The sequence below is a fragment of the Brienomyrus brachyistius genome, chromosome 6 (assembly GCF_023856365.1).
Source record: "Brienomyrus brachyistius isolate T26 chromosome 6, BBRACH_0.4, whole genome shotgun sequence".
NCBI lineage: Eukaryota > Metazoa > Chordata > Actinopteri > Osteoglossiformes > Mormyridae > Brienomyrus > Brienomyrus brachyistius.
In genome coordinates this window covers 17,420,234-17,433,351 of record NC_064538.1, presented here as the reverse complement: position 1 = coordinate 17,433,351, position 13,118 = coordinate 17,420,234, and the positions used below count along the sequence as shown (strand labels likewise).

General features: G+C 42.7%; 1 protein-coding gene across 1 annotated transcript; it reads right to left on the bottom strand.

Moving 5' to 3' along the window:
- Positions 1–8,059: 8,059 nt before the first annotated feature.
- On the bottom strand, positions 8,060–13,088 carry psmg1 (proteasome (prosome, macropain) assembly chaperone 1). The gene is made up of 7 exons (XM_049016616.1): positions 12,866–13,088; positions 12,156–12,265; positions 11,908–12,053; positions 10,965–11,027; positions 9,302–9,497; positions 8,532–8,662; positions 8,060–8,228 (listed from the first exon to the last, which is right to left on the bottom strand). The coding sequence occupies exons 1-7, from the start codon at positions 12,988–12,990 to the stop codon at positions 8,151–8,153; spliced, it is 849 nt and encodes a 282-aa protein (XP_048872573.1). The 5' UTR covers positions 12,991–13,088; the 3' UTR covers positions 8,060–8,150.
- Positions 13,089–13,118: the final 30 nt, after the last annotated feature.

The window sequence follows — 13,118 nt, the reverse complement described above, 5'->3', positions numbered from 1 at the left end:
TTGCAGACCATTTTGGAGTGGCTAAGTCTACGGTAGGCGATATTTGGAAGAGTAAAGAAGAAATCATCCAGCTCACTTGATGCTGGTTAAAAACTGGATAACCACTGCAAGAATAAAACAGAATGATTCGCTAGCTCGGTCAAAAATAACATCCTATTATAAGACTTGCACCTCATAAATATCATGTAGTTTGTATGTGTATACATACGTTGTACTGTACTGTTCATGTATTTCTAAGTTACGGGCAATTCTTACTCAGGGGTACCCCTCGGTAATATTCTGCCTGGATAAGGGAGGTTTGGCTGCATAACATTTTTAATTTTAAAATGATGCGTGGTGAGATGCTTGACGCTGCCATTTCCACCACCAAACTTCTCATACGACGTACAATACTGACTGGTCGTAAGTTTGTGCGGTCTTTAAACATGTAGGTTAAGTTAGGTGCGTCTGTATAAAGTTGTTTGTAGAGGACAATAACAGCTATTTTGTTGCTTGGGCAACAGTTTTATCTTCAGATACGGCTAGATTTATTGCTAGAATAATAAATAATGACGCTGGAGCAATTTTGTCTCTGCAGACCTCATAATGAAACCTGGACCAGTAACCATCATGTTAGAAGCATGTTAACTACCACTACCACGTTGCATGCTGTCCCTCAGACTCAGCTGTTTGGTCTCATCCATCCATCCACCCATCCATCATACTGTTTATTCAGTAGAGGGTCACAGCATGGTCTCAAATTACACTGAATAAAACATTCACTGATATAACACATTGACTATACTGTATATACATAATGCAAATGTTATGCCTTGCTTCTGTTCTGATCATCTTGCAGAATCCTAGTGATGCAAATTCACTTGATTGCACTTTTCTTGTTTGTGGCTTGATGACACAGGTCACCATGTGCTGGCTCAGTTCCCATGCAACTTCCTGTGAGATGTGACAGATGAGAACCACCAAGACAATTTTATTTTTCACTGACTCACCCAGTCAATTGCAATAGCAAGTTAGACTTGGTGCAAAACACCTTAATTATTCTGCGCAATGTGTGCTTGGGGCTTTGAGCAGTCTGATCTGGGTGTTTTTATTGCTGCCTGCATTCTCATGTTAATTTACCAAATTACACCCGAGACGGAGCCGTTGTATCCATATAGAGATTTAAGCGGAAGTAATGATTTTATTAAACCAAAATGACCCCTCCTAAGGAAGAACACTAGCTCCCCATTAATTCACTTCTTGGTATTAAGGATGAGGGTGGCATAGTGGTACATCGATCTACACTGCTGCTTCAGACCGCTGGGTCCAGGGTTTGAGTCTCTATTTGTCTCTATGAGATCTCCTTCCAGGCTCTCTGGTCTGTTGTGTACTTGCAGCACATTTGAGGGTTTCACAGAGTAGGTTATTTTGATGTCTCTGACGACGCTGATCTGTTCATTCGATAAACCACACTGGTGATTCAAACCAAGAGTGTCACAGAGATAGGAAACACACTTCAATGCATAAATCATCCAGATATGAGCGAATGGATGTACGTCAGTCAGACCTGTCGTCAGAAAAGGACGAAAAAGAACCAGTGGCCGTTAATGTGTTACAGAGGACATTGACTTACAGGAAATCGGTCAACATTTATGTGTCAACACACATTTGAGAACACCAAGTTTTATATGTTTACAGATAAAGGAACTTGACACCAAGCACATTATGACATTGTGTAAACTTACAACAGCAGGCAATATGCCAGTAAGAGAAATCCTTAGTACTAGTGCAGGACAACCAGTAAACAGAGGTACACTTATTGATCAGAGAATACCTTTATAATTCATGTATTTTGATGATACTTTTAGCCAAATTGAGGTATATTTCAGGAGAACGCAGGGCCAGTCAGTCTCTGGAGAAATTGGGGTTAAGGGCCTTGGTCAGGGGCAATGGACCCTGGGATGTGAACCAGCACCCTTCTGATCACAGAGATTGAAACCCGCCAAGCCACAGACCGCCCTTGAAACTAGCCTTTAAGGTGATTCCTAACACCTGCCATATTTTTAACAGAACTGCCCATTGTTAATTATTCAGCACTTAAAAGTTAACTGAAAGGGAGCTTGTTCCATTGATTCATCATAAGTGCCTGGAGCCTGTCCCAGGCAGCCTGGGAACAAACATAATAAAACACTTATGGGTGTGTGTGAGATGTTACTTCACCTCTCAGTAAACTGGGTGAAGACAGTAGAGAACTGGAGGGAAACCTTCACAACACAGGGAGAACAAACATGCTCCACATAGGACTGGAATGGAACCCCCAGTGCCTGAAAGTGCGGGTCCATAGTGCTTCCCACTGAGACACTGTGACACCCAAAGGAAGCACATTCCATGAAAAAAAAACACTTTATTGCAAGGCCTTGCATAGACTTTTCGAGGGGTAGGTGCTCGACCTGGGGGGGGGGGGTTTCCCCTTAGCAAACCAAAAAAAAAAAAAAAAAGTTTGATTGGGTTGTGGTTTCTAGTCAAAAAAGGGCACTCAGGACCTCAAAAGGGAGACACTTTCAATCATTCAGGCAAAACGGGCACCCCAGCTCTGCACGCCCCTGCCTCTTGGTATCAGATAAAGGCCTGAATCATGCAAACTATTATTTTGAATTGGTGCTCACTGATGATGTACATACTCCCTATAAATAATGCATGATAACTTTTATCATACTGAATAAGAATCGACAGTCTCTACTGGTTATTTAACACCAGAAGCTCTAGAAGAGGTCTAGCACAGGGTTGCTCTTTACCAATTAAGGCAAGAATCTCGGCCCAAGGGTGCATGGCAGAGTTTGCCTGAATTGCATTGCAGTCGGGATTTCCCCTCATGTGGCTGAGAGATTAGGCACACGTACTTCTCTGACATCAGGCAGCGGGCTTGTACAGACAAGGAGCTGGAGGCACTCGAGGCAACTCGCTTTTTAATCCTCGAATGAAGGCCGAGCCATACAGGGAGTATAGCCTGCCACTGTGGGGGCAGCTCACCCTTAACACAGGTATTAGCTTGTCTATGTGGCTACATGTCTTATCAGCCAACCTCACCCACCAGCAGCCATCTTGGACCAGGATGTTTATAAAATTGTAGCTGTTTTCAGTTAAAAATAAAGAATCGCAGGAGAGAGATGATGCCATGGCGTTGATGTTCTTGAAAAATCTCACGCCTGCCTTAACACGTCTAACATGAGCTCTTTAATGAGTATTTTAACAGACTTTAAGCTTTTTTTTAAAGGTTCCTGATAGAAACGTAGGAGGCAATAGTCAGTTTGAGCTACTTTAAACTGTGTTACTTAATGTATATTGGTACACAGCAGATTTCAGAATACCCTTTCAGTTGTCTTCCTTTAATGCATTTGAGGCTTCTTTCATTCGCCCACATGGTCTTACTGTAGCAGAGGCTTAATTGAGATTAAGTTAATTGTTCCGGATTTTAACAAAGTTTATTACAAGGTCTAGTGACGCAGGTTGAGCTAGATGAGAAACAATTAAAGCCACACGCTTCCCCATCCTCAACACGGACTGTACTGACTGGATACTGTCACTCTCTGTGGTATATATCTGCCTCCAATCTAACAGTTTACCACGGCAGCACCATTTATAAAGTATGGGGCGCTTGCTCATGCATTGCATAATTACCATCGCAATTAAAGGAGAAGGATAATACAGAGCACGAAAAACAACGTTTCAAATTCATGGGACCGGCACTGATAATGGCTCTTCAAGTGCCTCCAAGTAATTCATGTTGAAGCTCTGCAGGTCAAACCACTTGACATGCTGAATTCAATTCGGAGAACCGGAGACCGCCTTTCAGTCCAAGTGGGCCCTGTATTGTTTTTTTCCTCTCTGCTAATCTTGCCAGTTTTTAACAATTTAACATGTAGCAGCTGTGCAGCTGCTCGCAATTCCCTTAAAGGGCTTCGGCTGTGACCGAGCTGCGTTGTTGTTGGTGATGAGCGCAATGAATGGCACTGGAATGAGGCTCCGCCCTGCGCTCTGGCTGATGAGCGGAGGCTCTGAGCATTTGCGGTCCACTTGTGGCTCACTTTCCCTGGCAGCCAGAGCTGTAAAGTTAGTGCTTTACAGGCTGGGATGCTTTCACACCTGGCACAGGGCGAGGCGCGGGTGGTGACCAGTGACATCAGGGTCACCGCGGTAACAGGGGTGGAAATTCCATTACATTGTCTTCCATTCCATTCCGTACAGGATAAACTTATGACCAGGGTGGGGTATTCATTTGCTCAAACTGGACACAGAAAGTCAGAGAAATCACTATCAGTCACACAGCCATTAAATCAAATCAGATCAGACGAATTTATCAAATGCACAACAGTACAGCGCATAACGGTAGATGCAGGCAATGGAATGGGTTACACTGGAAGCTCCCTGCAGTACAGTAAGAGTGAGATTAAATATATTTTTTGATATAATAAAATGGGACAAAGTAAGAACATAAACTGAAATGTCTATAGTCTGATCAGCTCCGTACTAACAGCCTGATCAGTGCCAAACTTATAGCCTGATCAGCTATTGAGTAGCCTCACGGCCTGCAGGTAGCTACTGTGTGTTTCAATTCATTCATTTTTTGTACCTGCTTGTCCTGTGGAGGAAAAAAAACATATATCATATGAAATTTTGACAGGAGGCTGGCAAGCACATACCCTGTGCAGGGGCACAGTGACATTATTCATGGTAAAAGCAGAACTCCAGGAGGATACTCATTCATACACAGAGCTGAGGGCAGGAAGCCAACCCACAAGGAAGAGAAGACCAATGATACAGGATAAAATATGAATAAATATAGCTTATTCACCTTTACACAGCTGTGCATTCTCACCATCGCTAGCAGTGTGTGTCATGGACTCATGTTTGCAGTTACTAAAAATGAATTTTGCTGGTTTGGCTTGTCTTGTTACTGGAACCTACTTAATTACGTCAAATGCATTGAGACAACTTGTTTGAATGAACTTCCCTGTTCTTCATTCTCAAAGAAGGAAGAGAGCAATTGGAGAGAGGACATGGTGTCTTAACGAGTTCTTGGGGGAAGTTGTCTGTTTATGTGGTTTGCTTGCTCAGCTACTGTCAATGTGAACATATTATATAATAATAATAATATAATATAATAATATTCAAATACTGGGGATCTGAAAAACAAATGTGCGCTGACAAAGAATTAACTAATCATGAAAGAGATGATTTTGAGAAACAATCCATAAAATAGAGCATAAAAAGTATTTTACTGGGAAGTGCTTACGGTGATATACGCAACTCATCCTGCCGCATGACAGATCAGCAGTAAGACCCAGTCAACGTAAATATAAATGTGATGTAATGAGACCGAGTAAAAGCAGCCTTTGGAATGTTTTGATCACTTGTGGCTCTTTTCCGTGGCCCCACCAGCCTCCATAAAAATGACCGTTCGTTTATAATGAAACATTTCATAAGGATGACAAATACTCATAACGACATCATGGAAAGATCACGTACATGTCCTGCATTACAACATCCATCCATCCATCCATCCATTTTCCAAACCGCTTATCCTACTGGGTCGCGGGGGGGTCCGGAGCCTATCCCGGAAGCAATGGGCACGAGGCAGGGAACAACCCAGGATGGGGGGCCAGCCCATCGCAGGGCACACTCACACACCATTCACTCTCACATGCATTCCTACGGGCAATTTAGTAACTCCAATTAGCCTCAACATGTTTTTGGACTGTGGGGGGAAACCGGAGTACCCGGAGGAAACCCCACGACGACATGGGGAGAACATGCAAACTCCGCACACATGTGACCCAGGCGGAGACTCGAACCAGGGTCCCAGAGGTGTGAGGCAACAGTGCTAACCACTGCACCACCATGCCGCCCCCCCATTATAACAAAAATAAGGAAAAGAAAGAAAACGCTATACCTGGCTGTGTTAGGCTGACACCCAGACAGTGTGATAAGTAATTATCACCATCTAAGTATTGGCGAGTGATGGGGAGTATTGGCGAGTGATGGGGAGTATTGGCGAGTGATGGGGAGCACTGGTGCAGTCACACTGCATGGCTCTAAGTACATTCAAGCAGTGCTTGGGCAGATCGTCCCTGGGAAACATTGGTAGACGTTGAGCTTTGTGGGAACTATTGGGTCCATCCCTGCTACTTCACAAGTCCATGTGCCAATCTAGGAACCCCAGTGCATTTATTTGCAAGTGTAATGATGACTCAACTGTCATGTTCAACTATTTATTTGCAGGCTTATAGAGGATGAGGGCAATCCTAAACACTACAGCTTTACCCACAATCCACCGAGCCAACTACTTTGGGTTTTATGCTGGGTTTAGCAAGCAAATCCATACCACGTAAAGAGCCCGCAAAAACGCATACAATGCATGCGTAAGCCACGACATTCACTGAGCGCTGAGTTTTCCATTTATACCTTGTTGGACATTCATAACCAGAGTGTGTTATAGACAATAATTCCAACTTCAATAATATTGTGAAAATGTTATCAGTGGGACTGTCAAGATTAGAATGGAGCATGTGGACATACCGAGTAAGTGATGAAACACCTGCTCCATCTCTCGCACTAATGCGGGCATATCACGGCACAAATTCAGCACGTTTGTTGGTAGCCCTTTTTTCAGTTTAACTACGTTTCTCATTTTTTCAGACCTGAAAATGGGCAGAACCAGGAATTTCCATTTTCCATCCTGCTCCTTGGGGACCCAGAGACAGTCCACATCTGGCAGGGAACTCGGAGGAAGCAAAACCATGGACCGACTGTGGACCGGGTTGGGACGGCCTGTACTAACTGGTTACTGTGGCTAAGTTCCTGGCAAACAAGATTTATGAATTATTTTCAAACCTGAAAGACACACATTTGATTTTCATAGGTTCAATAAACCAGAGAACAATAACAAATTATCATTTTTCATTAATGAAAAGTTCATTTTAGTCAAATCCAGTAACTGAGAATCAGGCTAACAGGTACATTTGCAGAGAATGACTAATAAGGGATTTGTGATTTTAATGTAGGACTTATGCCAAGCTTCAGAGATCCGGGCAAAAGTACCGGTCCTAAGCCAGCATCTCCACCCACCCGGGGCACCTATAGGTCCTGTTCATCAGTATGATGATTGTGTGTGATCCTTCCGGGGGCAACTTTGTGTTGCCGTTTCAGAAACCCTGCTGGAAGTAAGACTTTTCTGAACGGCGATTGGCAGAGCTCCAGAAAGCTCACAGGAAACTCAGCAAACTATTTATTTTTGAGCAAAGGGGTAGACGGGGTTACCTGAGTGATGATGCCATTTTATAGTTAAAGAACTACACAGCTGGGAATTCATATGGGAAACGCATGCTAATGATACTCAGGGCCATGCAAAGAGAAAAAGAACTAAAATATTGCCTCCATTAAGCTTCAGTTTCCTGCTAAAGGACGCAGTGCGGGTGGCTCGCTAAAGCGCCTTATAAGCAGTTCCTTCCTTTTTTGCATACTGTGACTGATGTGTCCTCACAGCTGTTTGGTCATCTTCTGCCCTCTAGTGTGAATTTCAGGTAAATGCACTTGCACACACCCCACAGTTTTGGTAGTTTAGGACAGAGCTGTTCAACTTTTCACCTGAGCGTCCCTGGTTTAAGAAAACAGACCGGAGATGGGTTACTTCTTAACACTAATGTACGATCACAAAAGTAAAAACTAAAGGGATGCTTTGATACTTCTTACTCCAAGAGCTTTATAGTTGCACATACTGGATGATGATACCAAGTTACGATCAACGCCAGACCAGCTGCTACTGGGTCAAGGAATCGCAGTGGCCCGTGACCCACAGAACCGCCCCCCACCCCAGAACAGATTATAAAACATCAATCCTTCCAACCATAAGAAAATTAAATTGAATGGCATTCACCTGACGCGATTTTGCCTAAATCTAAATGCCATCTGTCCAACTTCGCCGTTCCCATACAGATAAATTCCTGTACATAGAGTATCTTCCTATGCTACCTGCTGCAGATGGTTTGAATGTTGGGCAAGAAACACACAGACAAACAAGGGGTTTCATTTTGCACCTTTGTATTAAAAAAATTACAGTTCAGGAGAAAAAGCATTTTGATGATACTAAAAAAATTCAAAATCATTAGTAGGTTTCAGGTATACATGTTGCTTTGAGCATCACTGATTCGTATCAACTTCTGGAGGACATCAACATTGGGGTTAGCATCAAGCTGTAAAAAAAAACAAATAAAAATCTGTGAATATCTCCCCCATAGATTTGGAGTTTGTGTGCGTGTCTCATGTATGCGCACACACACACACACACACACACACACACACAAATAAATCACATCAGATATTAACTTGTTTTGTTAATATAAACACATACATATATATATCAAATTAGATATTAACTTATTTTGTTAATATGTGATTAGATTTATTTATGTATATTTGTATTAACTTGTTTTGTTAATACAAACAAATATGTATAAATAAAATCATATATTAGCTTGTTTAGTTTAATCACTTGCCTTTATCAGCCTGCTCAGATTTAAGAAGGCAGGTTTGTATGTCTCCATGGTGACCGAGTCAGGGGTGATGAGGTCACTGTAGCACTGGTAGAGGACTGCAGGGATCTGGTGAACTTGGCAGTAGCTGAGCACTAAGGGAACAGGACAGTGTCAGCGTCCACAGGCCACGATCACTGCAGTTCATACGACATGGCAATACTACACACCGACTCCCTCTTACCAGAACATAGCTGGTGCCTAGACCCTGTGCGGATGGCACAAACTCCAATACCGGGAAGCAATTTCCATCATTTATTTATACACTCTGCTTAAATAAACTCTCCAAAATATCTTTTATGCAGTCATTTCAGTACATCGGTACCATTCACAATAAGACCAATGGACATGTAATAGTGTCATTTACGAAATAAAAAAAAATAAATTCTGCACTTGCATGCCTGAAATTAATATTGCTCATTTAGGCAAGAACTTGAATACTGGAATATAGGTGAATTAGACTGATATACTTTATGATACATAAATTTGTTCTTTCCATAAATATTTGATATGAATTTTCAAGCACACGATTGTCACCAAGAGGCCATGTCTATTAGTTGGTCCTGCACATAAAAACCAACAATCTGCCTGCTTGTGTGGTGCTGGATTATTCAGACAAGGACTGATATGACTCAGTACTAAATCCTGTAAAAACCAATCTTCAGTCCAAAACAGATGGAAAAAATGCAAATAAAACACCCAGACCCCAAAGGTAAGAGGAAGTGAGGACATACCTGCAGCTGCGAGACCTGTGACAATATTTGGCTGCTCCAGCAGGGGGCAGGAAATCTGGCTTCGGTACAGGCTGGTTTTTAGAGCACGGAGAAACGGCGTGGTGCTGGACATGGATTCTGTGGTTTTAAATTCGGCCAGGGAGCAGTCTGACAGGACAGTCACGTTGAGCCCACGCTTCTCGATACACGCAAACACCTATGATCGAGGAAACCAAGTTCATCTAACAGCTTCCAAAATAAAATGTTGTTCAAGATTTTAGTTACGGCATCATGAACAGATTTGAAGTTACCGAAATATGGCAGGCAAATGAGACTTTACATATGTTTCACGACAGATTTGGAAAAATCCGGAAGACTGAGAAATTGTTTTTATGCCGTCCAGATTTAGGGACAATCTTTGGCTGCACTTTTCTCTCCCCTGTAAGCCTTCAGAACTCCAGGGCAAGGAAACAAGCAGGAAAGATTGTCACTGATCCCCGACCCCCCCTAGGCTACCATCTGCTCAATAAACTCTCTTCAGGGATAGGTTTTCGGAAGCAGAACCAACTAATATCTTAACAGCTCATTTCCATGATCTTACAGCTAGAATAAGCCCCCAGCACACAGCTGACCTCACTTCCACTGAAAAACCATCAAAGATTTATGCAGATACACATTAATATCATACAACTGCAACTCCCTCAGCCAAGTTCTCCATCACAAAGACACTCTTACCTCCCCTCGTGTCATACACTGAATGGTCATGCATCTAGGTTATATTACATACAGTGTGCATAGATATTGTCCCTCTTTCTAGTTGTGCATATCATGCTTTTGAATGTGCTGTATAGCAGCACGTCCAAACCTGTCTGCATTGTGGATCCACTGTGAAATCTCTACTGCTGTTTGAGTGGCAAACACCATCCATCCATCCATCCATCCATCCATCCATTTTCCAAATCACTTATGCTTCTGGGTCGCAGGGGGTCCGGAGTCTATCCCAGAAGCTATGGGCACGAGGCAGGTAACAACCCAGGATGGGGGGCCAGCCCATCGCAGGGCACACTCACACACCATTCACTCACACATGCACACCTATGGGGTCTTTGGACTGTGGGGGGAAACCAGAGTGCCCTAAAGAAACCCCACGACAACATGGGGAGAACATGCAAACTCCATACACATGTAACTGAGGCAGAGACTCGAACCCTAGAACTCCCAGAGGCGTGAGGCAACAGTGCAAACCACTGCACCACCATGCCGTCCCAAGTAGCAAACACACCAAAACAAACTTATGTGCTGAAAATGACAGCAAAATAAAAGCCGATTTTAGGTTCATTGTGACTTTAATTAGCAAACAAACATTGTAACCTCTTTGTTGTGCTTTCTTAAACTGACAAAATTTGTTTCCTCCATGTAATCTTACTGTTTACTGTCTTATACGCCGACTTTTAGGGCACCACTAATTAAACATCCTCTGACAGGTGTATAAAAGGCTGGCAAATAAATAAAAAACTGGTTCCAGGTCATACTCATTTCTGGCAGCAGAATAAACGCAGCGCCACCCATAGACCAAGGCAGGAAATGACGCTCATCCATGTCATTTCAACACTAAATTGCACAGGGACTAAATTGCACAAGGGGGGAAATATGCAAATCAGCATGCAAAATATATCAGACTTACACTTTCTGCCCACTGGAGTAACTGATCTTCGGCTATGTAGCAGGTGCACTGGCATATCAGAACCTACAAATATAAAATTGAAGTAAATATGAACAAGCAGCTTTTATACCTACCGTTAAACAAAATTAAATAATAGTTATATTACCAGGTACATAAAGAAAACACAAGAATACACATGCATTAGGGGTGGGCGATACGAACTTAAAATTTTATCACAATATTTTATGGTATTTATTGTGATAATGATATAAATGACGATAAAAATATCACAATTCAACATTGTCTTTTGGGAGTGACAACATGTGAGTAAAGATATGTGAGCCAGCCTGGTATGTCCAATTCAACACCTGGTATAAATGACCTGGTCCCACCGGTTTTTGAAATTGACTGTTGCACTATTTGAAACCGGGGTAATTTCACAGTTTGCAACTGTGGCAACTGTCCCATTCACTTTGCCATATTCTCATTGCATGTCCATTCAACACGCTTGAGGTTAGATGGTGGCAGTAAAAACTTCTGTGTGTCTGAACTGAGTGTCTCCTTCGTAGCCACGCCTGCTTGCTCATTACCAGGCAAACATTGGACCCAACAAAAAACAAACACAAAAATTCTGTCCATCAAGAAAAACAAATTTTGAAATTTTGAATCTGTAAAAAGTCTTTCTGTTGCTTACGCTTTGTACAATAAAGTGGCAACAGCAATATATGCAGGTGTTGAAACTACTGCGGCAGAGACACAGCTGTCTGTTTTGACATATGCATTAATAACTTTTATATGAAAAGGCATACTGTTAGTAAACATAATGATGCTCCAAGACACATTTTGCAACAGTAGAACAGCGTTCCTCAGAGGTGAAGAAATTGCAATTAACTACAGGTAATTTGTTAACGGACTCACACGGACAAACTGTACGTAGGAGAGTTTTTCCTTTTGGATGACTTACTGAAGGTGAATCTTTCTGCCTGTAGAAGACACAGCTGGACTCGCTCTGCAGCATCGCACCCGAACCCGGGTTCCTCTCATTCCAGATGGACATCGAGCCCACGGGGGACCAACTTACCGAGCTCAGGATATAAGCGGAGAGGAAGCCTGGAAGGTAAATGAAGGTGGACTTTTATTTATCCGCTTGATTAAACGGACAAGTATATAATGCTGGTACTATGTTACTGGAATAATGAATTGCCTGGTTACCTGCAGCATTTGGGCCCACAGCCACAACTAAATCGGAACAATGTAATGCATTTTCTGCGGAAGTCGCCAGCTCGTTTTTCACCTCCGAACACCACTCAACGTGGACCTTCCTATTTTAGGATGACAAAACACAAATGAATGGAAATCTCATTCGGCAAAAGACGCCTCCATCTACAAAAGAACTGAATCAGAATGAACATATTACGAAATCGTTCCATTATGATGATCACTGAAATATTCCAGATCATAGGAAAAAGGGCTCCTTTAAAAGTATGCTTAGGAATAGACGCCTTATTCGGAGGACCCGAAAGTGAAAGTAAGGGACCATGCACGTTATTAATGACATGATGCAGCAAAACACATTTAAAACGTTTAGAGGTGGTAAAGCTGCACTGCGATTCACCGGGAAACTACAATGTGTCTTGCATTATTGTCAAGCACCTGCAGGAAACTGGATTAAAACACTTTCTTGTAAAGCGATCATTTCTTTCCGTGTAACCAGACTTGTCAAGCTAGGTAGCTAGTTAGCAACCCTATGTATGGGTATGTTCTTAATAATCGGCAGTACCGCTTGGTATAAACTGCACCGGAACACACATTTCGCTAGCTAAACACGCGTATGTTTTATTTTCTGGTTACCAAATAACAAAGAAGAGAACTGCTGATGACTTACAACACCGCGGTAAAGCCAGCAGACCGACCAGACAAACCTTTTCTCATCTATTTCACTCCGGATTTGCTGATCCTCTTCGTTTTCATGGTCATCTTCCTCATCTTCCTCTACGGCCCGTGAATAAACGGATAAGACTTCGCCGAAAAAAGTCGCCATCTGCATTCAAACGCTTTATCAGTGTGCTGTGTGACTGCAGCCCAGGGAGCGCTTACGCTTACAGGCCGTGCTTTTAGTGGCACAAATCGCACAGCAGGGGGCGCTGCTGAGAAGATGGGCACATTAAACACCCT

Coding starts and splice junctions, on each gene's coding strand:
- psmg1 (XM_049016616.1), bottom strand. CDS start 12,990: ATGCAGATGGCGACTTTTTTCGGCGAAGTCTTATCCGTTTATTCACGG. Junction 12,054..12,155: donor TGTGGGCCCAAATGCTGCAG/GTAACCAGGCAA, acceptor TTTACCTTCCAG/GCTTCCTCTCCGCTTATATC. Junction 8,229..8,531: donor ATCTGAGCAGGCTGATAAAG/GCAAGTGATTAA, acceptor TTTTTTTTACAG/CTTGATGCTAACCCCAATGT.